The sequence below is a fragment of the Anas acuta genome, chromosome 3 (assembly GCF_963932015.1).
Source record: "Anas acuta chromosome 3, bAnaAcu1.1, whole genome shotgun sequence".
NCBI lineage: Eukaryota > Metazoa > Chordata > Aves > Anseriformes > Anatidae > Anas > Anas acuta.
Window position 1 is genome coordinate 72,061,007 of NC_088981.1, and position 25,383 is coordinate 72,086,389.

Here is a 25,383-nt window from a genome sequence, read left to right on the forward strand (position 1 = left end):
AACAATGACAGCCTTGTCAATACTGCCTATTGCAGTTTTCATTTTTAACTGATACTGGCTTAGCTTACTATAAAAATCTCTCACTAGACAAAAGCTTCAAGATTCATACTTCTGAGGTGAAATTTATGACTCAGGCAAAAACACCTGAATCTTCCCAGTGGCTCAAGGGTGATGATTCTCCTCCCTTTCTGTCAAAATGCTTCTGGTTTCAAAAGGATCCTACCCACATGAAACTCCCTGTATCACTGAACTAATCCATTTTAACTTGATAACTTCTGGGTAACGAACCTGGGATTCTCTTCTGTGTTGCAAGTATCTGTAGTGGATTGGAAACAGCTTCTCACAATTAAGGCCCTTACTTGGAAGTTGGGAGGCAAGGGTTTGAAATCCCTCAGGGTAAAATTAATTAAACTGGAGTGTCCTGGTGTCACAATTTACAGTCATAGATAGGGAGTGGCAGAGTCATTTCTTTCTCACAAGTCTTCCAGTCACAACTGAGTAAATCCAATGGCATAGCCAGAAGAGCTCTATATTGCTGGCATGTTTTCGGCGTGCTTGAAACACATCAACAGATCAGGAACACCCAACGTGAAGCAAGGTCTCAGACTCACAGCTGGCCTCAGGCATGGAAACAGGCCATGTCAAAGCAGAGGTGGCTCCATATGCACACAGCAGCAGGTTATGTCTTTACCAGGAAAAATCTAATGTCAACCAATTTCTAGACATTACTTAAATTCCTCTTTAACCTTCCTTCAGACAGTTAAGGGCTCAGATAATGGTGATGCTAATGTAGCATTATCATCTCAGCAGCAGCCCAGGTTATCACATAGCAGCTGAGCTATGCTCCTGTTTGCGTGCATGTTGTTAGTTTGTGGAAAACGCCAAAGAGGCCTTTTAGCTTACTCCAAAATCAGAGTAGACTAATCCCACCATCAAAGGTTAATGCAAGTTAGACTATTAAGCATCATCACAGGCAAAAAGCCCAACATGAACTATGATTATGTCCCAGTGTCTCTGAACCCTCAGCACCTGCCTTCCGTGATAGAAAACTGGTCAGACAGCAACCCTTGAGCCATATTCAATAGTTCAGAAATAACCTACTTAAAAAGAAAGCACAGAGACAGAAAAGGAAATCCTCCAGTTTTCAACCACACCTTCTACTCTGGGCATTTTTTAAGATTCAGCAGTAACACTTTTATAGAAGCATTCCCCACAGCAAGGAGTGCAAGGTCAGCTTAGAGTTTTCTAACTTGCCCTTCTTCCCATGTTCTGTATTATATGGAGCTGGTTCCCATGTATATCTACATTTAGCTATTTCACAGAGTTGCTCATTAAAAATGAGTATTTACAACATGACTCCAAGTATAAGCCACACCCACAGTTGTTTTTGTAATATGTTCAGGGAACAGAACACATAGCAAATTCAAGAAGGAAAAACACTCTTCCATCTGCAACACAATTAGTTGGAGCATGCAAAGCAAGCATAATGAAGCAAGGATACTGAGCTTCTGAACAAAAAAAATGTGCATCTTGTATAGAAAAGTCACAGAAAAGTCATGGGACCAGCAAATGGTGGGGAGGAATTAAAACTGAGACTGCCAAAAAACAGCCACAAAGTAAATATGACAGGTGACACTGGTATCTAGAATAATTAGTTCAAACTTCTGTTAAATCATGAAAAATGAACAGTATAATATGACCATTTCCATCTAAATTCTTACTCTCTGTATTCTGGTTTGCTACTAAACCACTGAGCAAAGCAACCCATTTTCCTCTTCTCCTCAGGTTAAGAAGCCTCTGAAAAAGAAAGCACCAGCAAATGACTTGCAGATAGACACATCTCTGCACTACTATTGAAATGTGACAAGTTGTAGGGCTAGAACAAGTTTCAGAAGCTTTAAGAACTTCAAGAAGCACAGAACTGACACATTTGGCTGTTTTACCACAACAGTCTCTGTCGCAAATAAATTTTCCTACAGAAAGCTGATCCTTCCAGTATGAAACAAGCATTTGAAACCCAAGAACTTGATAATGACATGTACAGAAGAGTCTGTTTTAATACATGGTGATCACCCACCAAGTTTGGCTAGAACCACTTCTATTATTTTTAATATGATCTGTCTACTGGACAGACAAAGAGTTCAGAAGGCAGACATACTTGATGCAAATGTTTGTTTACACTGTACATCAAAATGCTCCAGAGACTTGAAAGAGGATGACACATTTCAGTTCTCCTTCGTCAACTACACTACATCACTGACAGGTTACCAAAATTACAGTGGAGTGCAATACAGTTGCCAAATTCAAAGGAGAGAGTCAATAATGCAGTCTTCCATTTTTAAAATGAGTACCACCTCTTCACATAGTTGTAGTAAGCTCCTGAATTCTTGACTACATTTTGCTAGTAATTACTTGCAGATTCCATAAGTGATCTATCATAATGATTGGTTAAAGGCTTGAACAAACTCGTTTCTGACCACTGATGAGTTACAAAATATGTAAATGTTGTTTAGATTTGTATCCACTGCACATAACAACAGTGTGTCTGATTTTGCCAAACGGCATTTGGGCGTTGCTTTGCTTTATCTAGGAGGGTACATTGTTTCATGATGAACACAAATTGCATTTCCCTGATGCTAGCAATGGTGTTTTATAATTGCTTGGATTTCACGCAAAATTCTTGAGTTGAAGCCTGCTCTTTTTAACATGCACTTAAAAGCACGGACCATAGTACAGATATTACTTCACTCTCTCCTACTGATATTTCTCAACCTATTCTAAGTGATCTCTCCTAATGGGAAACAAAACGTCTGAGACATCCTTAATTCATTTTACAGAAGTCCCTTCATAAACTGTTGTTAAGAAGAGCAATGCCAGGCAGCTGCTTCCATGAGGTACTCTTCTTTGCAAAAACAGTACAGGGGTCCAAAACCTGACTGCAGATAGGACATTTCACTGCTACAGAATAGGGGAAAAAAAAACAAACAAAAAAAACCTGCTCTGTTGTCCACCCATCCCTATCATTTTTATTGTCACCAAAAAAAATGGGGAGATCAGAGACATTGTACTTATCTGCTTTACTTACAGTATTTATAATCCGTAATGATTTTAGAACTGTTTGGGGTGAACAACCCATCGCCATCAGATCAGGATAGATTCCTTCTTCTAACACATACTGGTTACCGGAGAATTCCTCCTGGTCAAACACTATGCAGCTGCAGGAAGGAGAAGAAATTGTCTTTTAATAAAACTGTAAAAAATAAAATGATGCTTATATTTCTTGGTCTTTGATAAGAAATACTGACAGAAACATCATTTACAACGTTCTGTCCTGAGAAGCTAAAGGTTGATACTGCAAAGCATTGTTCTTTGTAATTCCCCATAGATGAAGCCATTTCAGATGTTAGAAAGCTGTTTGCTTTTTAAAATCTTTTCCCATTTTAGTGATTTTACAATATTCATTTGATGTAACTTACCTGCCACCTAAAACTTTTGAAGACTTCACTGCAAGTGAATCAATACATCTTGTGTTTTTTCCAAATATTTTGCAGTTGCCCTTGAATTCAGGCTCTGAAAATAACTGGACCTTTAAACAACCACAAACATTTAAAAACATTTTATTCTTTAACCTTCATTAGCATGTCTCTACCATTATTTCAGTGACTAGGTTACAATATACTTAAAACCCAGATTCCCTCAACGACATATATTTTTTGTTACACCTCCTGTGTTGTTACCTTGGTATCTTGAACAAGGTTTGCAATACCAAAAGCTACCTCTGGATGTTAAATCGTTTAGTAAGATGTAAAATAATTCCAAGAACAATAACAAAGGTAGCTGCTTTGACTATCTACTGGAGATTATTTTTAAATCCCCACAGAATGGGGAGAATAGGCACATCATTAGTAAAGGGTGATAAACTGTTCTGTTTTAGTTTCTTAAGCCATTTAATCTTCCAAATGCATTCTCTTTTCACTAAATGAAAGATGTCTGTTTCTCAGAACATAAATGGTGCATAATCTTGGCAAAGTACTCTGGAGCATGCCAACAGGTGTGGTATATATTCCCAGGACTGATGTGCCTGTTATAACTACAGTTACAGTCATGTCAGTTCTTTCTTTCTGCACTCTGAGAAAGAGAGGGTATGAAAGGATAAGTCACCTGGAGTCTTTTGTCCTTGTTGAAAAGAAGAAAAAAAATTCTGAGTAGCAAACCTGCTAATTTGGTTAGAGGATAATTAGCCCTGATCACACAGAAGTCATTCACATTATCACATGCCTACCAGCTTTATTCACTCTTAACAGAGATACAAGTGCAGGCATGCACAGCACTTTCCAAAGAGGAACATGCTGACGAAGGATACAGTCTGTTGACTACAAGCCATTACTTCTTAGTTTCCTTAGGATAATGTCTTAATAGGAAACATAATATATAGATGTAAATATTTTTTTATGTATACAGCAGAAAATAAGCAGCCTTAAGATTTTTATCCCCCCTAGTTTATACATCCTTATACAGGACATTCCAGTGAGGCATGCTACTAATTAAGAATGCAAATTGATACAGCCAAGACTTTTCTCCTTGGTTTTTAGTTCCATGACGTTATTCACAATTTGACTAAAAATAAAAGTAACTTTGTAAAGGGAAAAAGACAAAAAGGAACGGGATTATGAAAGAATGAAAAGCTCCCCATTACTCTCACTGTCAAAAAAAAAAGTATTATTCTTGCACACAGGAGAAAGTCCAACATACAAATACATTAACTCACTGAAAATACAAGTTCTCTGTCAGTTCCTACACTTCATTATGGACAAATACAACCTTAACTTTTAAGCACACTAGGAAAGCAGTACTTGTGACTGAATGAGATTCACTTCAAGTATAACCACCATTAGCAGAACTGTTAACCAAAGAACTAATTTCTAAACAAATTAAGTGTCAACTGTAAGTTTACAACACTTGTCAACTGTAAGTGTACAACAACCTCTAACTTGCAGAGCCTTTATCTTTGTAACAGGCTCCAGGTACCTTCACTGGACACTGAAGCTCTGCATAGGTGGCTGCAGACTCCAGCTCCTCAGAACAACTGCTGATACCCCCAAACCGCTCACATGCGGACCCAAAATATTGCCTGGGCCCCCCAAAAATTTGGAGGGACAGCTGGGTATTAAATCCCAGCTTTCCTGGAGTTCAACGTGCCTTAGTTACCAGGCTCAGAAAGCAATCTTCCTTCTTCACTTCACAAAGTTCTCAGTCTTTGTCTGACTAGTCAACTATCCATGCAAAAACATGCATGATACAGTATATAAAAAGCCTGAGGCCATTTGTGTGTTATACAGTCACTACTACACAGTACAATTCATGCACTTACAGAAGTATCTTACCTTGACTTTGCCCCTTTCACTTCCAACAATATCCTACAAACGTTTGGAGAACAAAAGAGAAAAAAATAATAAGAAAAACAATTAAGAAGCACTAAATTAACAAATATACAAAAGCTTATTGCTAATTATTGTTGAAAGAATATACATAAACTGGATTTGATAGAAAAGACTACCTAGAAATACTTCAGAGAAACTTGCAAAACAAGAATAAAATGAACTCCTTACCATAACAATGGGTTGAACTGAAGATATTTTGCAATTCTTCCCCCCCCATGCCTCAATGCTGGGATAGAGCCCTTTATCCAGTATGTATTGCTCCCCTGTAAAGTCAGGATTCTCATATGCCACCCACCTAAGAGAAAGAAAAGAAAGCAGTGAGTAAAAATTATACTACTTTTTCACAAAAAAAAAAAAGTATATATTATCTTAACATAAGAACAAATAAAAAATTCTCCCCAAAATGACAAACCGATGCTATTAAAACCCTAAATAAACAAAAACATTCATCTGATACTCCAGAACTCCAGCAAATTTCACTTCCATTAGCCCCACCACGTCAACATGAATCAGCTAAAGCAGACCACCAGATCAAATGCGTCATCAGCGAGACACCTTTAGAGCATACTCCAGGAAGAATATTCTGAGATACAGTTCTATTATTTTATCTAGATTAAGTTCTTCTCTAGAAAAGCAGATACATATCAGAATGTAACTGTTTTGGATAAACTAAAAGTCATCTGTACAATATAGATATGTATGGGCAACATTAAAAAAAACAGTATTCATAAACTTCAGGTTTTTTTAAGCAAACACACAGAGAACTTAACAGAAAGTTAAGCTGCAGCAATAGGTATACATGCTGATGAGGGCAGACTGTTCCCTGCTTGGGATCACAGACATCAGCTGGAACAACATCCTTGACAGTTAAACATTAAAGCCATCAAAAATTTAACCAGATTAATGTATATAAATTCAAAGCAATTATTATGACTACGTAGACCTCATGCCTACCACAGGCCACAAACTCAGATTTCTGCAAACCCGTAACTTCTGTCTCAGCCAGTATATGCTTTCCTGAAAGATGAGATAAACACTCTAGCTACTGGAAAATCAACCAAATCACGTAAGTCTCTCCAACATTCAGTTGCCCCTGCAATGTTTTATTACTACTCTGAAGGATCCACTATCAGCTAGCCTTGCTATGCATAGTCTGATGCATTCAAGAAACCTTCTGTTAAAGCATGCTTCTAACCCAGAGTCCATACTATAAGTCCAGATAAAGTATTCCTGCATCAGTACTACCTTTTTTGCCATAACCTACAGAAATTGTTGCCTTCCACTTTTAGACTTCCAAAACTTTCCAATAATTACATTCTGGCTCTTTTTGAAACTTTTTTTTTTTGAGGAGTGTACAGACATCAGAACTGGCCACAGTAACAGCCAAGCTTCATTCATTATATTCACGCAGGGATCAGGACATCTTCCTGGTTCTACGAGATAACAGCTGGTTGACTATTAATAGAATAATTTAGCCAATGAGTTACATAAGGAGTTACCCTACGTTACCCTACTTTCAGTGAGGTCTTCATACAGAATGTCAAAACTAACAAAAATTTGATATCATAAAGCAGTGAAACTACTGAATTTAGAATGTGCAGTGTAGGCTACCTCTCACCATCTAAATTCACCACAAAAAGATTTACATGCGCTGAGCAACTAGATTGTATTAAGCTGCAGTTTTAGTCCAAGAACAAACGCTGGAGTCTCTGCAGATACAAAAAATGGGATAACTTCAAACTGAAATAAAAGCTGTGTCACATGTACATACTGCAAGTATCAACTTCATATTCATCCATGGCAACTACTCATATAGTGATTCACATTTATCACTACTCACATCTCTTGGTTTGCCTCAGATATAATCAATTATTCCAAATTGTGATGCACTAATTACTTAAGGCACATTTCAAGGCACATTTCAAAATCACCTCACAGTAATTCATTAAAGAGACATTGGTATGTACAATAAATTAAGCAGAAAGTTCAGATGTCTCAGGTGTGTTTAGACCTGTATGCCACACATACCAAAAACTGTGAGGTTTCCTTAATCAATTTCTTGAGCAGATGCTTATTAGATTTTTCAGTGCACAGACACCAAGGTATAACTACAAGGCATGGCAGTTTAACTTGATTAACGTCTATGAAAATAAGTGTTCCTGATTTTAAGTGAATGATAAAACACGCCAGATCCCTCCCCTAAGACTCTCTCAAAAGCAGTAATTTATTTTCCTCCTACCTAAAAAGAAGCCTGAATATAGAAGTAATGAATGTATTTCACTTTAAGCATATTTCTGCTGAAAACAATGGGATTTAAATTAATAAGCACTGCTCTCCCATGCAAGTCAGCCCATGTTGGAGGATTGCTAGAGCCAGGGCTTACTGGTGAAATACTTGTGCTTCTCCACTTTGTTCAGAAGCTCATGCAAGCTGCCAAGAGTACTGGTAATGACGCCAGGGACAGGAAGCCGAATTCAGCAGCAGCTGAACCTGTCAGACCTCAAAACTATCCCCAGGATGAAGCGTTGCTTTAATCCAGCTTCTGACTAACCGGGAGGCCTGGAGAGCAGGAGGCAGCCTCCATATCTGAGGGAAAGAGTCGCACCCCGGCTGCCAAGCACCACAAGAGCTCCAGTTTGATGCTGCAGTGTGGCAGCAACATCCCTACCCCACAGGGAGCGAGTTCTCTCTCAGTAATTTTGTAACCCCCAGCCCAACAAATTGCCATAGTCAGGCTTAGCAACAGCCTCAGCCCAAGTCAATGCCAGAACCGTGCTGAACGCCTCACGCCTCTGCACCAACTGTGCCACTGGAACCTGAGATGTAGAGAAAATTGACATTTATATACTGTAAGTGATAGTACACACAGAGTATCTTTCCCTAAAGCCTCAGTATGGGATGTCTAGTAAGAGCAAATCCAAACAGTGCCTGGAAGAACAGCCAAGAAATGAATCCTGAGGCAGATACCTTGCTAAAAGATGGCTTTTCCTACGGTCAGCTCAGGATTCATCTTACCTAACTTTGTCTTTTAAAACATTGACCATTTCTTATTACATATGCTCTTCCTACATTCAGCTGAGAGGACTAATCCCACTTTTTGTGTTGTTCAGACTCACAATAGGACAGACTACCTGCTGGAAGGGCCTACCTCTCTCTCAGCTACAGAAGAAACGACAACACCTTCATTAAACTAAAGGGCAAAGCTGTAAAAAGTTAAGGTCTCAGGCACAGAAGCACTCCTTTAAGTCTGAAATAGAATCCATAATATTTAAGCCTTAAATACAACACGGAGACAACAGGTCTAAATCAGCCTATATAAGGTAACCATAGACCACATGGGGCCAGGGAGAAAAACTGGCACTTGCAGATTTTTAGCATGACTAACAGGGAGGAAGAGGTAATAAAATTCCCTTCGTAGGAAAGAGGGGAAACAGGTTATTTACCGTACCCCTTTTTGCTTGTGATTTCTAGTACCCATGGACCTGTGAACTTGGATTTTGTGACTCCTTGAAAGGTTCTCTTTAGTGTTAGCTCAGCTCAGTTCAGACGTGGAGGGAAGAGGAAGCTTTGTTTGAAATGTCCTCCTGCAGAGTACCTAAGGGCTCTCAACCTTTTCAAGCTTCTCAGTGGAGGTTTGTTCTTGTACATAGCGTCTTTAGTTTCCCTTACATTACCCCCTGCGTATGTCTAGATTCAATACATTACATTCTGGCTCCTGCATATGAACTACTCATCACTTAATGTTTCCTCAATATCCCTACACATATATGCACTAGAAGCAGCCAAATCTGCACTATGGACTAATTACTTGAAAACTGGAAGGAAACCTGTAAGAATTACAGGACCACAGCAAAACAAACACCTAGGAAGAACACACATCTGTAAAATTCTTCAACCAAGTTAAAAGACAGGGGCTTTTTCAGTATTTTTGGCAAAAGCTTTCCATGTTTACAGATACAGAAAAGGCACATTTCGAAGCATGCAATTCCTGCGATTTTGATCACTATTAAATATAAGCTTGAAGAATTATTAAGCAAAGAGGAAAGTCAAAATTGTACAACACAGTTCCTTTTAGTACTTGCTTAAACTTGTAAAGGGTGTTACCTCTTGCTACTAAATACTTTCATTTTCCACCACTAACAGTTTGCCAACTTTGGAGTAACGATCAAATCCTACTTAAGAAAGAAAGGCCTCTCCTATTTTCAAGTAGTTTGAATTCCTTTCTCCCGCCCCAAACGGTAGAAGAACAAAATACCCTGGATTTTGTGCTTGTCCAGTTTCTGAAGAATGCTCAAAAGCAAATCATTTATTGATTTAAAAGGAGTCAATTTAATTTAAAAGGAGTCACTCACCATCTTTGGATATATTTTTCAATGTGTCTTTACAATAGATTAAGCAAAGGCATTAAAATATTGCTTGGAAACATTCCTCAGAATCTATAGCCGAAAATTTTAATGCAGCAAGTTCCCCATTACCCCAAAATGAAATATTCATTCTCCAAATGCGGAGCTAGACTGTCTTCAGCATACAGTTTAGAGATGCAGTTTACCTCAGAACTTGTTCAGTAATATCTGTGTTCTGCACTGTAAGCCTTTCTTTTCTTTGATATACCCTTTAAATTACAGAGCAATCAAATTAATTATGTGGGAAATACAGATCATATGTTATCTGTTACTGTTGTAACTGCTTACTACAAATACCTGTAGTTAAAAAAAAAATGTTAAGGAAAGTTAAGCTGCAAGAAGCACTGAACTTTTTTTTTTTTTTAAATGAAGTATTTTCAATATGATACCAGGAAGGTTGCTTAGGACAAGCTTTTATTGAACCTTTAACAGTTCACTATGACATCATATATGTTCTAGTCTAAATAGCTCTGGGAATTGCTCAGTGGATTATTCACCACTGTATGACTGATAGGAAAGGAAGATATAAAATTCTTCTACCTGAACAGTTACTTATCACTTAAAATAAAATATTTTATTACCAAGAATGAATGACTTAACATGATTCACTCAACTATCTGACACACTGGCATTTACTAAGACCACCACCACAAAACTCTAAGAGGCTGGCAACCTCTTCACAAACGAAAGGGTCATACAAGACTGTAAAAGCTGAGTGGTGGTCACCAGTTACAAACAGTACACCTAAATAAAAAATTAAAATTAATGCTACAAATTACACCTTTAAGAGACTAGAAGGTGAGATTACGGGAGCAATTGCAGAGTCTGTGGGACAAAGATTTTATTTGTAATAACTTGTAGCCACTTTTACCATCAAAGTATGGGAGTCACACTTAATTACTAGAATACTCATACAAAGTACGATTCCTATCTCAGCTGCAACAGTCACATTTACTAGAACAACTACACAAAGGGTGTGATAGGTGACCCACAGTTTGTTTCCCAACCTTCAGAGATGACTCTTTCCCATGAATCTCCCTTCCACATTACAGAAGACAAAAGGGCACAGTGGCTTCAAAGGTCACCGTGCAGAAAAAACTGCTGTCACACCATATTGTACACAAATCAAACACATTCCTTTGGAATGCACCGAGCTTGATTCTGCAGCCTCTACCCAGGCAAAATTTGCAGAGATATCACACAGATAACACACAAAGATTTAGGGTGTGGCTGGGCAAGGCAGATCTTTCAGCAAGTCACCTGCAGTCCAGACAAGGAAAGAGACTGTAAATCGCGTGCTCTTAGAGTTTGTGTATTGGAGACATGATTGCTAATATTTGTTTATATTTCCAAAATACTTTGATGCAGTCTATAAGGCTGTGGAAGTCAACCTGCAATTGATGTGCCCAACAAATCAAACATTAAGATTTACAAACTTATCAATTGCATGTGACAACACAAGAGGCACCAGGAATAGGAGTAGTCTTAATCAAAAGATTTAGGAACCTCAATGTAAAAAAATAAAATAAAATAAATAAAAATAGTTGTAGTAAAAAAAACTTAACCTATGGGATTCACTGCAAAAGCAATGTTACTTTCCAGAAAAAAAACTTCATTTTACACACAACCCTGAGAAAAAGCAAGGAATTTGCCTCAGGTCAATCACGCCAAGCCTAGAATTAGTTCCATAACAATTTTGCTGTTATGGAAATGCTTTTAAAAACACAGCCACAAGAACAAACTATTTTTACCTCTCTGATGAGATCTTATCTCATATACTATCATACTTTGCAAGTCAGCAAGCCAACATTTCCATGTTGTAGCCAACATGCTGCAGTCAAGGGCAGGAAGTTTAATCTGAATTTCCACAGAGGCATTAGATGTCAGAGTACAGAAAAACATCTTCAAACACAGAAATTCTAAAAAGTATACAAGCATATTTAAAATTAAACAACAGTTAGAAATATCACTTACACGCCACTTAGCACATTTATGGATTGCGTTCTCAGCCCATATCCAGTGTCTTTCAAATTGGAAATAATTCCTAACACATTAATGTTGGAACCCTTTGATCCAAAGTCTTTTTCACTGTACATTATCATATGGGAGCTTGTGAAGTCCTGTTCAAAAAAAAAAAAAAAAAGAAAAGAGAAGCACCATAAGGAAAATGGAACATGATGTTTCAATGCACTCAGGAGATTTCTACTACACATTCTTGGAACTTACGCCAACAACAGGTCGCAGTGACTGCAACTCTTCATCATAGCCACCCCAGTCCGTCCAGTCCCGATACGCTCCTTCTTCCAGCAAATATTGATGGCCTTCAAACCCAGGCTTCTCGTAAGCAACCCAGCTAAATAACAACAACAGAATCTGTGTGTGAAAATGGACAAATGCCACTATGTCTTTTCAGGGAACAGAAAGATTTGTGAAATTTGTTCTTTTCTTTTTCTCTCTTCCATTACATATATAGGAATCTCCTAAATACCTTTTCCATTTGACATTAATATAATTACATAATCCTTTCAAACAGGAAAAAAGTCCAATAAAAATACTTGCTAAACTTCCCAGAGGTAAAACAAAAAAGTAAGAGTGACATTATGTTGACCACTCTTGGTGGAGAGACAAGGCACAAAAAAAAAAACAAAAAAAAACCCACCACACACCACACCTTTCCTGGCTTGTTATGATAAAGAACTTCAAGTTAATTTGAGAAACCTTCACTAACCAAAGCCAAATGAAATTCTGTAACTAATCCACACCTGAGGTTTAAAACAGTTAATCATGGAAACAGCACTACAACAGGAGAGAGGGAAGTTAGCTGACTTAGGCTGTTCTGTCAGCTTGGCAGCCTTTCTACCCCTTCTCTCACAACTGTGAAATCAGGGTGACAAAGAATGCAGTCATTGCTGTGAATGTTTGCAAACTTACCTCAGACAAACAAAAAAACCCACAAACTAAACCAAATCAACAACAACAAAACTAGGAAGACAAAAGCAAACAGGTACTGAATTTATCCACTGCAAATTCCAATCTACAGAGTTACCACTTCAGCTGAAGGGGAAATAGTGCTGGCGTTTTCCCACTTACATTCCTCCCAGTACTTTCATGGATCCCACTGATGTAAATGGAAGACTTCTCTTTTCTTCTGATTCCTTGTCATTGAGCATAAAGATCTCTGATTCTACTTCCACATGTCTTCCTTCAAAGAAAGGCTTCTCATAAATGACTACCTGTCACAAAAACGAAGTAAAAGAAAAGCTGCAGAGCATGATAAGTTCTGACAACAGTCAGTTTCTTTTGTATGGGTGCCCAGAGGAAGAAGATAATGAAACTAAGTAATGGGGTCTCTTTTTAAGACATCTTCCCTTAGACACACAACATTGGGGCTTAAATGTTCACTACTTGTCAGCATTATCCAGACAGCTGTTAATAATGTCATGTACATGCGATAGATGTAAAAATTTTACAGAAATTACAGTTTCATGGTGTGGTCCCATGCCCCATGACAAGCTTCTAAGCCATTAGTAGTCAGTATACAATCAAGATAGATTTATCCACCCACATGTAGTTCACGTGTATGTTGATAATATACCTTTCAACAATCAAATAAATACTGATTTTTACCTTTGGCTCTCCAGTACATTCAACTTTGCGACCGCCCTGTGGGCAAGGAAAGAAAAAAAAAAAAAAGAGAAAAATAAGTAGTCACCTATACCAAGTTGTCATCAACTCTTCATAAGAAGCTGGAACTAGGGTGAAATCTTTTTTGTAGGCCACATATGGAGAACAAGAAGATTAAAAGCAGAAATAGATGCAATCAGATGTTAAAAGTTCAAGAATTTTATAGGCTAAAACGTTGTTTGTTTTTTTAAAGACTTACATTTCTGTGAGGATTGAGAAATTTAGTCACCTTAACACACTATTTCTAACATATAAAAGGCGATGTAGCTTGCAAGTAATAACAACATTTTACCATTTTCAAGGGCCTCATGGACCTAATATAGGCTTCTTTCTTCTCCCAGAAAGCTAGATTAGGATATTCACCAGGCTCCAGCATTAAAGGGACTCCCTGGAAACCAGGTTCTTCGTAAATTAGCCATCTAAAGTAGAGGAGGAGTGGAAAGCAAAAATTAAAATAAAATAAAAACTTTTCTGAACAGTAAAGAACAAGACAAAGTGTTTACTTTAGAAAAAATATCACTGTACTCCTAAAAAAAACCTTTGTTTCTTTGTCTTTGCCACTGAAGTTCCCAACTATAAGCCGGTGTACTGGCAAACTTCTGTGTCTGTGCAGGAACCACTGACAATGCATGTTTTGTTTGAGCAGGCTAAAAGAATCAGTACAGTGAACAGGCAGTGAGGAATTTGACTCTGTCTCATCTGGGGGCAACATCAGTTTTAGACTGAAGTTTCAAGATTTAAGGTTACTTTGTATTATTTTTAGAATAGCTTTAAAATACTCGGAATAAATTTTCTAGAAGTTGAAAGATCTCTGCTACCCTAGACTTGGATTTATTGCAAAATCTGATCGATACACAACTTTAAACTTTTGTTACTAATTAATATGTAAAAAAAAAAAAAAAAAAGACTTTGAAATCTACTTCCAAATTACTGAGTGGGACAGCAACAGAATTTTTTCAAAGCTTTTTTTAACCAGTAATCACTCAAGGTATGTTCTGAGCTGATGTTAACTGGTATGAGTTGGCATAGTTTCATTGCAGACATATGGTTCCAAAGAAACAAAGAACTTTAATTTTATTGGTATCTATAGCCAAATACTAGATGCATTATGTGCTTCATAGTTGCCCCCTGCTCAGTAAGCCCTCAGCTTCACTGCAAGAATTTAAACACATGGGAGACCAAAGAGAGAGTACAATCAGAAGATAATGGTACGTTGCCTCATTTTTGTTGGCAGCTTTTAATAAACAATAATTAAGCACGCACACTGGGAAACCTTAAGATACAACCACACCCACATGGCAAAGTGACTCAGAATCAAAGCCTGCCTCAACTGCCAGTACAATGAACTATGTCATGCTTATAAACTAAAGGAAAGAAAACTTGCAAAATGCAGAAAAGCAGCAGCAATTTACTGAATTTCTCACGCAAGCAATTGGCAGAAGAAGTGACATCTTTCTACACTGGACTAGTACACAAGAGATTGTTTTCCAACTGTTTCGTTTCCTGATTGAAATACTAGTCCTCTTTCCCTCAAGAGAGCCAAATGCAACAGAGAGAAATTAAGACTCTACTAGTTTACACATATTTAGTGCAAAAAACACTCTCACACTGATATAAAAAAAACAGAAATAAAGTTGAGAGATAGATGGAAAGCTGAGGTAGATGGAATCAGTTGATAACCAACCTCCAAATAACATATCTGCCAAGAGTAATAAAATCAGATATGTAATTTGCTTGCAGTTCAACACAAACTTCTGCCAGAGAACCAGTTATATGAACATCTTAAAGTTTTCCTACATACCCGAGTGCTTCTTTTTTTTTTCCCTCTTAAATCAAGATGTAAAAATTTAATTAGATAAATGTATTTTATCTGATAACTAAAATGTCTCATCCATCATGAGGCGTATTTGAATACATCTCTGCAGCAATATGTAATATTCGTCTTTAGCTGGGTAGTTTTCAGTAGTTAAATAAAACATTTGGAGAAAGGCAAATGCTACCAGAGCCCAAACATGACACAGCCAACAGGTAGCAAACAATGTCTGTACACTCTGTAAAATGCTCTGCAAGACCTAAGATTACTGAAAGTGGTTCCACACTCTCTCTTTTTCTGAGAGCCATCTATTTCTCCTGCACTGATTTGCCCATGCCACTTTGAGGGATATTTTCACTACAGATTTTTAGGGTTACTTATTAAGTTATCAAAATTGCCATTTCTACAGTAGCTGGATTGTTTCTTGGAGGTCTCTTTTAACATAAGTCTGCATAGTTCATAGCACACATTACACTCCTGATTTACATAGCCAGATGTTTTCAGGTGATATAACACACATTCTTAATCATCACTATAAAAACACTAACTAAAATGCACCGTGAAATAAAAGGATGCTTTCTCAAGTCCACACTTGACACTACATTCTTATAATAGCTTAAAAATTTCTTTTAGTACGAGTTAAAGTTTAGAAATGGAAGCAAGTAGGAAAGATGCTTTTATCATACTATTTCATCTCCCCCCTCTCATTTCTTAAAACTTTGACTGAATGAGAAAGAGCAGCAGAGAAAACCTCATTCCTTTCCTACATTTTTTTTTTTTTTTTACTCTGTGCAAATAAAGAAAAACTGTCTCTAACACAAAATATTTTCAGAGGTCAGCCTCTCCAAGAGTGAAGCATTACAGTGATGTACCAACGTTACTGTCAACAAAAACTACCAAAATATATGACTGGAATAAATATAGCCTGCTTGAACGTCTGATAGGTGTAACCTGTGGTTTAAAACCAATTCCTTTCATAGCAGTACACGTTCACACAGAACTATGCACTTACATGCCCCAGTGTACTTTGATAGAACAAGTCTTCTGCGTGGTGCCAAACACCCCTGTTTCTTCAGTGTCGTCAAAAAAGGAAGTCACAATTCCCAGCCCTTCAGGTTCTGTGTACAAATCAATTCGGCTGACCCTGTAATCCTGACAAAATGAAGAAGATTGCAATAATCACTTCATCTGTGCTGTGAGTTCTGTAATTAATGTGGATAACAGTTTTGTAATTCCTGTTTGTTTTAAATCGTTTCCCCTCTTGTCAATTACGGCTATTATCAGCCACCTGTCATAAAAGTAAAACTAGGCCAGTTGCCTGTCTCTGTGTGGACAAAGACAGCAGTCAACCTCTTAACCAACATGTACCTTGTTTACCTTCTGCCATCTAGGCAGGAATGCACCTTCTTTCACCATGTAATACCTCCTCTAGCAAATTGAAAGCTAACGTAACACCAAGCAAGGCATTCTTGAAAAGAATTAATTTAAACAAGAATTGTAGTTACAAGCAATGCATATTCCTCTTTTTTTTCTTTCCTAGTCAAATACCTTTATAGTTCATGCTTACTTTGGTGACCTGCAAACATACTTACTGGTAGGTTAAAAGTGCATGTAGGAAGGCTGCTCCACCATGTATGAAACTCCCTGGTTGGTTTGTGCATATATGTGTATTTTTTTTAATATCAAAAAAGTTTTGTGGGTGTAAGTTTGGTAAATACACTAAGAAAAACATGAGCAAAAATACCTTACACACACTTCTGAAATTAGGAGTCCGTAGAATTACTGATAGTTTTCTAGAAAGCTTTTCCTACCAAGCTAAAAAGCATATACTGTACATTAAGTTTCCACAGCATTTTGGAGGCTATTCTGATGAACACTGTTCTCTTCCTATAGTATCCTTCTAGTAAGTTTTACCAGAATTTCTATTATTAAACAAACAAAACAACAACCACCCCCCCCATCCACCCACATTTATTTTGTGATTACACAAGAAATTCAACCTCGAAGACTGAATTTTTATATCAGTCTAAAACTTCACCAAGCATTAAGACTTGCGTAACGTTTTCTTTAATTACATTACTTGCCTTAACAACATGTCTTATTGAACCAATCACCACAGATTTGCATTCATTTTGCTCTTCAGAAGCACTCGCACCCCAGATATCTGAGAGTTCCAACTCTCCTTCTTCCAGAGGAACGGAGGGGCCTTCAAAATTTGGCTTCTCATAGAGTATCCAGCTTAAAATAAAAAATTCTCATTTTTATATGTCATTTTACCAAGTGTGATTTCCAAAATCATGCTCCCATTTAATAACTTTTTTTTTCCCCACAAGAAGCATTATTTCTAGACCCTCCGAGCCACCCCAATACAGCTAAACGACCCAACACTGCTGATGCAAGTCACTTCTGGTCTCTGTGATATTTTTAAAAGCAATAATAAAAATAAAGATGCCTACTGCTGACTTTGTAATTTCATCAAAAACTCCTCCTCCACCCTCTTTAAACTGATGATCTGGGGCAGGAGTGCTGTCTATGTATACCAGACTTTTGCATGAGATATTAATCAGAACCAATATGTAGGTCAGAAAATGTTGACACTGCAGACTGCTGTGTAATATATAAACAGACAAGATACTTGCTTGAATCCTGTGAACAGCAGCCTGGAGTTCTACACAGGCTGGTATTGATGTGCAGAAGGATGATAAGACTGTTCAGAAGACAAGTACAACTTCATTTTTAGCTGCAGGTTTCAATAGCTAACTAGATAAAAAACTATATCCATCTGCAATTATAAAACACTCCCCTAGAGCTCCCAATTGCAGGGGAGGAAAAAAGAAACAAAAATAGCTCTTAGTGAAACTCCTAGTAGCTCCTAGTGAAAACATGCTGGACAAGAAGAGAGTCCTGGTTCACACAGACCAAAAGACTTTCGTTCAGAAACCAGCACGCTTCCTAGTATCTCCTACTGCAGCTGGCCCTTGTTGCTCCAGCCTTATATTGGATCGTTCCTTTTGAGAACCTGCTGTTTGACTGTATTATAGCCTTGTCACAACTTAACTTGCCATGCTATCCACACCAGTAATGACTGCTCTTTAATGCTGCAAAGAAAGTAGGAGATGAACTTGTTTTGAATTACTCTCATATAATCTGGCTTTTAGAAAAATTTCCTCTGGACTCACCACAGAAATAGTCTGTTATCTTTACAGCATCGTTTCATACCTTTGGACAAGGAATTCATCTTCTGCATCCAGGTTAACACAGCCTAAACTCACATCAAAACTTTTAAAATCCTTTGCTAGCCTTTTACACCAAGTCAAATACTACCCAGGAAGCCATAAAGGAGAGAGGAGTCAAAAGGGCAGCAAAACTGAACAGAATCTGTCTTTTCATCCCACCAGGGTAAAATGTTGCATTCCTCCAGATGGTAACACTAGATCCAATTATCAGCAAAGTCAGCTAGCACAGAATTTCTTATTGCAGGAGGTAAAATAAATACCACATTTCCTTTTTAAAGGTGTCTACAATACATTGCCACCTGCAAAGTAGCCCTATTATGAATTACTACTTGCACTGTTCCAAAGGATTTCTGGACAGATCAGTGATAAAGAATTAAAATTTCTCTCTTACCATCCTCTGACGACTTTAACTAAAATTGTCGGTGACAGGACCCAAGAACTGCAATCCACAACGTCATGGAAAACTTCAATACCATTCTCTTGATAGTCTGATTCACAGTATATCACCAACTGTGTTTAAAACAAAACAAAACCAACAATATAGAATTCTATCTTGCTATGATTTTAAATAAAGAGAAGAACAGTGAAGATCATAAAATTGATCTTACCTTCCCAGGTCTGGGATTGATTTTGCTTTGTCCATTTCTTGAAAGTGTCTAACAGACAGCAAGGAGAGAAAAGTCACAAATATAAAACAAACCATAAACCTATTCAATAAAGATGCTCAGCTATTAAAATAAGCTAGTGAAACAAAATAAAATTATTCTGAATAGTAAGAAGTTGGTAACACTTCACCTACACCTATTTCCTGCTTCAATTCCTTCTTTCCGGAGAGTTATATATTAGTATGAATTACACACTTAATTTTTTATTTAATAAACTCTGAATTATCACCTCACTGGAGACAAGTAATCTCAGATTTGAAACGTTTTAAAATCCTTTTCATCATCTTTCTATATATTCCAGAAGCTTCAGACAAGAGTAGCAAGGTAAGTATTATTCAAAAAGTGCGAGGCTCTGTGCAACTTGACAGACTAAAAATGCTGAGAACAAATGAAACACACTCAGGTATACAAAATCTAAAGCAACAGTTTTACATCAGTGGTGAATTATACCATACAGAATATATGGAAAAAGCTGTGGTTGTATCATGTAATCTTGAAACAAATAAAGAAAGGGTTGCAATTATGTGTTTGGTTTCCTAGCAAAGACTGAAGTGCTCATTCTTGTACAGGGTCCTGTTCTGCTAGATAATATTCGTACAAACCAAAAGAGAGAACCTGCCCCCAAAGAGCTCACAGCCTAAGATAATCAGCAACACGTGCAGGGAATTAACGAGAACATTTTAGCCACCATGCAGGGCAAGGCAGCGGTCCCAGGACAGAGCTCCTAACCAGCATCAGATTTTTGTAGGCATCATCAAGACAAGTTGAAGCACGACTGGTTTTTCAGCCTGTGCTTCAATTCCAGTTAGAACTCGCTCTGTGTTTTAAGGAACGCTGGAGTCATTGTTTTACACTGCCCTTACTGTTTTCTTCCTTCACACTACCCTTTAGCCTCTTCATCACCATCATCTTAGTCAGTGAAAGATGTGCAGTAGGCACACATCACCCAAACATTTTTGACTCCTGTTTAAGTTGAGCAAGACACTTCAGAGTCAGCAACAGTGCTGCAGAAGTCCTGAAACCCTACAGAGCCTAATGGGTTTTTCCCAAGAGCAGTCCTATGTGTGGATACACACCCTTGCCACATCAGGCCTCCATATTCTAATGAAATACTGCAACTCACTCTGGGACAACAATTTAAGTGACAAAACATCAGTATTAGTCATTTAGTTTCAAATTCAGGTGTTGAAATCCTAGCACCATCCAGAGTAGGAACCCCGTTTTAACTTGCAGCATAAGCCTGCATCACTGCAAGTAAACCCCCTAACTTACATCCCCACATTAATTAAAAACTTCTCGTGACAGAAAATCTACATCCTCAAAACTACAAGGTAGGATGGCTGATTTCTATCTGCAAGGCAAAGAAGGAAGAATTTATTTCTACTTCCCCATCCATTTTAGTAGAACTGCAACAGCAGATAACCTTTTGCTTTGAAAAAGTATTTCTCAAGCTTATGATATGCTACTTCAATTCCACAAATCACATTAATATCACTATTAAACTTTGGAGAACATATTTCTTCCCATGGTTCCTCAATCTCCTCATCATATTTTTCCTCTTGGGCAACAACAAGGACCAACATCCGCAAAACCAGTGAATGCTATAGCACGTTGATTCATAATTCTGAAGACAGAAATCAATTATCCCACATTAGGGTAAAGTTGCCTCTGAGGGATAATGCAGGTCTGCCTCTACTCATCATGAACACATGCTCAGAGTCAGACCAAGGGGCATCGCTCCACTGTAGCAGCACTTTCAACAAGCACTACTAATCAATTCTTAAATTACTCCTACAGAGTGTATACCTTCTATCAAGTGTATGGGAATACTGGGAGCAGAAGGGATAGACTAAGAGAGTTTGCTGTTACTCATTTAACAGTGCAATGACTGAATGTCTTACTAGAGGAGCAGAGGGATTAGTACCAAAAGAAGAAGTAGATGCAAGTTTTCTGAAGTTGGCAGAAAGCGTTCTAACAATTTACAATAAAAAACAGACTTAGACAATTTATAATAGTGAAGAGCCTCAGAATAAGGGCAACACAAAGGAATGTAATCGTGTTAACAGATACCATCACATGCACCTCATTTTTGTGTGTAACAAATATCAAATAAAACTGCTACTACATCCATGCTCATTTTGTCCAGCTATAATCTATGCGTATCCCACCAGAAGGGGAAACTAAACAAAAACATACAGATATTGTCTACAGAAAATATAAAAGTGGGTAACTTTCCAGACAGACTTTAAATGACATGATACTTACATCCACATCTAATAAACCAGTGGGGACATTTGATTCATATCTGTTTGTCCCTAACCAGCTGGAAAAACTTTTCTCAGGGTTCCCATAGTTAGGCATTTGTAAGCTTAGTTCTTTTTTTGCGCTATCTGGTTGCATGTACTTCTCCACATAACTTGGAAACTTCATATCTGAAAGACACTGAATTGCAAAATCAAAATTAGCAGCCATCCAGCAGCTAAGCAGAATCTTACATGGGTGCATTTCATGAATGATCTTTATTACCTCCGATTTTTGAGGCATGCTGAATGGCCCAGGAACATCCTGTTGTAAAGAAGGCATCCCCGAGGACTCAGCTGTAAAAGCTGTTGTGTTATTTACTGAAGTCATGGAAGGATTAAGGAACTTTTCTTTAGATGTAGCTGACAGCAAGCTTGAGAAGAGTGAGCTTTTTTCAAGGCGGGATCTCTTAATTTCACCATCTGTACTATCATTGATCTCTTTTCCATTTATTTCCTGAGTAAAGGCAGGTTCGTCTCTATTACATGATTGCAGGGCTTTAAATATTATGCTCTGCTCTGTCGATGCACGCTTGGGCCTCACTCTGGCTATCGTTTCCAAACTTTGCATTTTAATCTGTTGGGCTGGTAACAGATCCTGTGTTTTTTCCCTTCTGAGTCCCAAACCAAAGGTAAATACACTAGGATCAAATACTTTTTCTAAGTTGTCTTCATGAATCGGAGGCATTGCAAAGTGGGGTGCTGGCGACTTGGGAAGCTTCGACCTTTTCTTCTTCTGTGGTAAACAAACTGAGCTGTCTAAGTTTTTTATTGTTTCAGCAAACTTCTTCATGTCAGTTGGGGAATCAAAAATGCTATCATCTTCAGCAGAACCATTATACGTTTTGTCTGGGCTCATTTGTGCATCGCTGTTGTGCTCTGATACCAATATATTACCTAGACTGCTGTCATCTTGCTGCAGTGCCTCAAAGCTCAAGTCTCCGGGCTTCTCCTTCTTATCTCCATTTTCCATCTTCTGAGGTTCTGCTTTAGAAACCTGAGGAGACTGTAGAGGACATTTATCATTGCTGCAAGGAGATAAAACCTCTGTGTCTGACAGCACCTTTTCTTCATTTCTGGGGAATTCTGGGCTTGTGTTATTTCTCTGGGAGGAACTGTCTTGAGCGCTTTCACTTTTAACAGGTGAGAGTAAAGACAGTTTAAAAGGTGAACTTTCTTTTTTAGCTGTGGTTAATTCTGGATCAAGTTGCTTCAGAGAGACACCACCAGCATCAATTTTGCTACTTTGGTTAAAAAGGGATATTGCAGCCTTTACTTTAAGCTCTGTTGCCTTTCCAACATCCTCGTGAGATGCAGAGCCTTCTTCGGTTTTTCCTTTTAATTCCGCAGTGCTTTCCTTCTCTGATGTGCCATTCTCAAATATCTTCTGGCGACTGTTTTGCTTATTTAACGTTTTATCAGGCAATTCACTTTCCTTAGGTTGTTTTCCAAATTTCAGCTTTGCTCTGCCAACAAATGTGCTTGGTACAGTACTATTTTTTGAAGCAGAGATGTCAGGAGGCCTCTGGCTCTGGTTAGCGCATTTATTTTCAAACAAGGAGATTTTGTTGGCAATGCTGCTATTAGTTTTATTAACTGGTTTTTCAAGAGTTTCCTGCTCACTTTCTAAACTGTCTTGATTTGTAGGTGCTTTAAAATTCAGTTCTACGTTCTTCGGCTTGGCTGGACTACAGGAAGCAAAGTGATATAGTTACATCTTTCAGTAACCTTGAAAAGACTTTTAACAGTTTTTTAAACAACAAAATGCAGCATTATCATTATTTTTTCCATAGTCACATTCAGTTTGAAATTTCGGTTTCTCAAAAGGAAATTAAAAAGGAGCAGCTACGTGAACAGCAACAAAAATAAATTAGACGCTAAATAAGAATACGTTTCAAACATGCACCTAATACTTTAATGCTCTGTAAAACAGAAACACAGCAGCCTACAGCATCTGCAAATGAGGCAGAGAACTACTTATGACTGACAGACATTAAAATTTAATAGTGAATAGGCAGAATAAATTATACACATGCAATTCCCTACAGAGCTTAGGAAACAAATCCCAATTCATTAAGGTGATAATGAGTTGGTTAACATTTGAATATACCTCTCCAACAAGTTCTGAAGACATCTGCTCAGATTCTTTGCAGTCCTTTTACTGCAGAAGCAACCTTAAATCAAGTGAAAGACCTCTTCTGGATTCATTATTGCTGGTGGAAAAGATCATAGTCCCCGACCCACTGCAGGTGCTCATCACTATTTGGCTAAGCCAACACCACATGTGAGGACTCTCCCATTTCCTTCAGGTCAAGTCAGCTAACAATTTAAATTGTGTAAACTAACCCTGCTGAATTTACAAGAACTGAATTGGGAAACGCTTGTAGAGACTTCTCCACCAGAGTGGCTGGAAAATGAGGGCACAGCGCAAAGTACTTGCATGCTGTGGCAGAAGGCTGCTGATGCACAGGTGACCATTTCAAACCTCCTTCATCTGAACACCTAGATCCAGAGAAAAGCATTGCATTTGTCTGTGTTGCCTGCTGCTGCAGGAACAGTATGAGCAGCTGTGAAAATCAGGGCACGTCCTCAAAGTTTATCAGTCAGATCGGAGTGCCAAGCAGCCCACTGCCACCTCACAGTCAGAGCTGCTCTCCAAAAAGGTATCAGGAGGCATTCAGCAGCGAGAGGATTTACAGAAACAAAACTAAAAACAATGGGAGATGATTAAAAATTAGCTTGCAGGGGCCTGATAAGCTCTATCAATGATTCTGGTATTCGTGCATTTTGTTCCTTTTTTCCTACACAAACTGTTCACGGAGCTGCCAGACAGCTCTTAAGCCCAGTGATGAAGTGTGAGGTATGAATGAATTAACACAAAAATCCTAACACCGAAACTACTCCTTACTCTTCTTCCTCAAGAAACCTGGTCCAAGTAATAAAGGAAACCCTACCAAAACCTCTCTGTTGCACAAGCTTCTTTTCTTGGGAAAAGCTTACCACCACACCAGAAGGAACCCAAAATCAGCTGCCTAAGAAACTATACAGAAAGCAGCTGTTACAATCCCCATGTATTTTAGGAGACTTCCTGGCAGTGCTCACTGTAGCTACCAGCCTGCTCCAGCTGGCTCACGGCTGGAAGGCTCCAATGAAGAACACAAGACCAATAAAACAGGAAAGAGCAAACTTATAAAGTGACTGACTGGCCATACCTCAAACAGAAGCTAATAAAAATCATTTGGAAAGCTGAAGTCCTCCTTCTGAGAGGAGGATGATGGAGAGGAAGCTATCACACAACACAAAATTTGAGATATTTAGACCCTAGTTTTCATTTCCAATTGCCACTTGCAACCACAGCCATTGTCCCTTCAGTGCACGCCAGAGAAGAAGCTGCTCTGCCTTCCTGATGCCCGTGGAGATAGGCAGAGATGATGCTAACATCTGCCCATATCCTTCTCCCCACTGAACAAACCAAAGTGCTCCAGCTTCTCCTCACATGGCGTACCCCAGTGCCACCACCTTCTTAGCAGCCTGCCACCAGGCTCATTACAGTTTGAGATCATCTCTCTTGTGCCTGGGGAACAGATCTGGAAGAGGAGGGAAGGTAGCCCAGATGTGGCCCAGATTCAGCCTCATGAGCACCAAACCCCTTCTCCTTGGACCTGCTGGCTGTGCTCCTGCCAGCCTACACTTAAAGCCTGTCAGTCCAGGCTTCAGCTTCACCCACCAAACTACACACTACACAATGGTGGTACTACTCCTTTCCTTCTGCCTGTTATTTCCAAGGGGTGTCACTAACAGCCTGGGGATCTGAACAGCCTCATTCCCACATCATCCTTTT

The 25,383-nt window shown here is 38.4% G+C and overlaps 1 protein-coding gene across 3 annotated transcripts in view; it reads right to left on the reverse strand.

Moving 5' to 3' along the window:
* The window catches only part of CRYBG1 (crystallin beta-gamma domain containing 1), a 95,759-nt gene that overhangs the window by 11,228 nt on the left and 59,148 nt on the right, over positions 1 to 25,383 (reverse strand). For all 3 annotated transcript variants that reach the window (XM_068677791.1, XM_068677792.1, XM_068677793.1), the window contains 15 exons: positions 21,769 to 23,230; positions 21,508 to 21,684; positions 19,186 to 19,233; positions 18,969 to 19,087; positions 17,426 to 17,579; positions 16,354 to 16,493; positions 13,821 to 13,947; positions 13,472 to 13,507; positions 12,935 to 13,077; positions 12,071 to 12,197; positions 11,819 to 11,964; positions 5,610 to 5,736; positions 5,385 to 5,417; positions 3,477 to 3,586; positions 3,086 to 3,215 (listed from right to left, as the gene is read on the reverse strand). In XM_068677791.1, the coding sequence (XP_068533892.1) occupies positions 3,086 to 3,215; positions 3,477 to 3,586; positions 5,385 to 5,417; positions 5,610 to 5,736; positions 11,819 to 11,964; positions 12,071 to 12,197; positions 12,935 to 13,077; positions 13,472 to 13,507; positions 13,821 to 13,947; positions 16,354 to 16,493; positions 17,426 to 17,579; positions 18,969 to 19,087; positions 19,186 to 19,233; positions 21,508 to 21,684; positions 21,769 to 23,230 (3,079 nt within the window). The remainder of the gene's footprint in view (positions 1 to 3,085; positions 3,216 to 3,476; positions 3,587 to 5,384; positions 5,418 to 5,609; positions 5,737 to 11,818; positions 11,965 to 12,070; positions 12,198 to 12,934; positions 13,078 to 13,471; positions 13,508 to 13,820; positions 13,948 to 16,353; positions 16,494 to 17,425; positions 17,580 to 18,968; positions 19,088 to 19,185; positions 19,234 to 21,507; positions 21,685 to 21,768; positions 23,231 to 25,383) is intronic.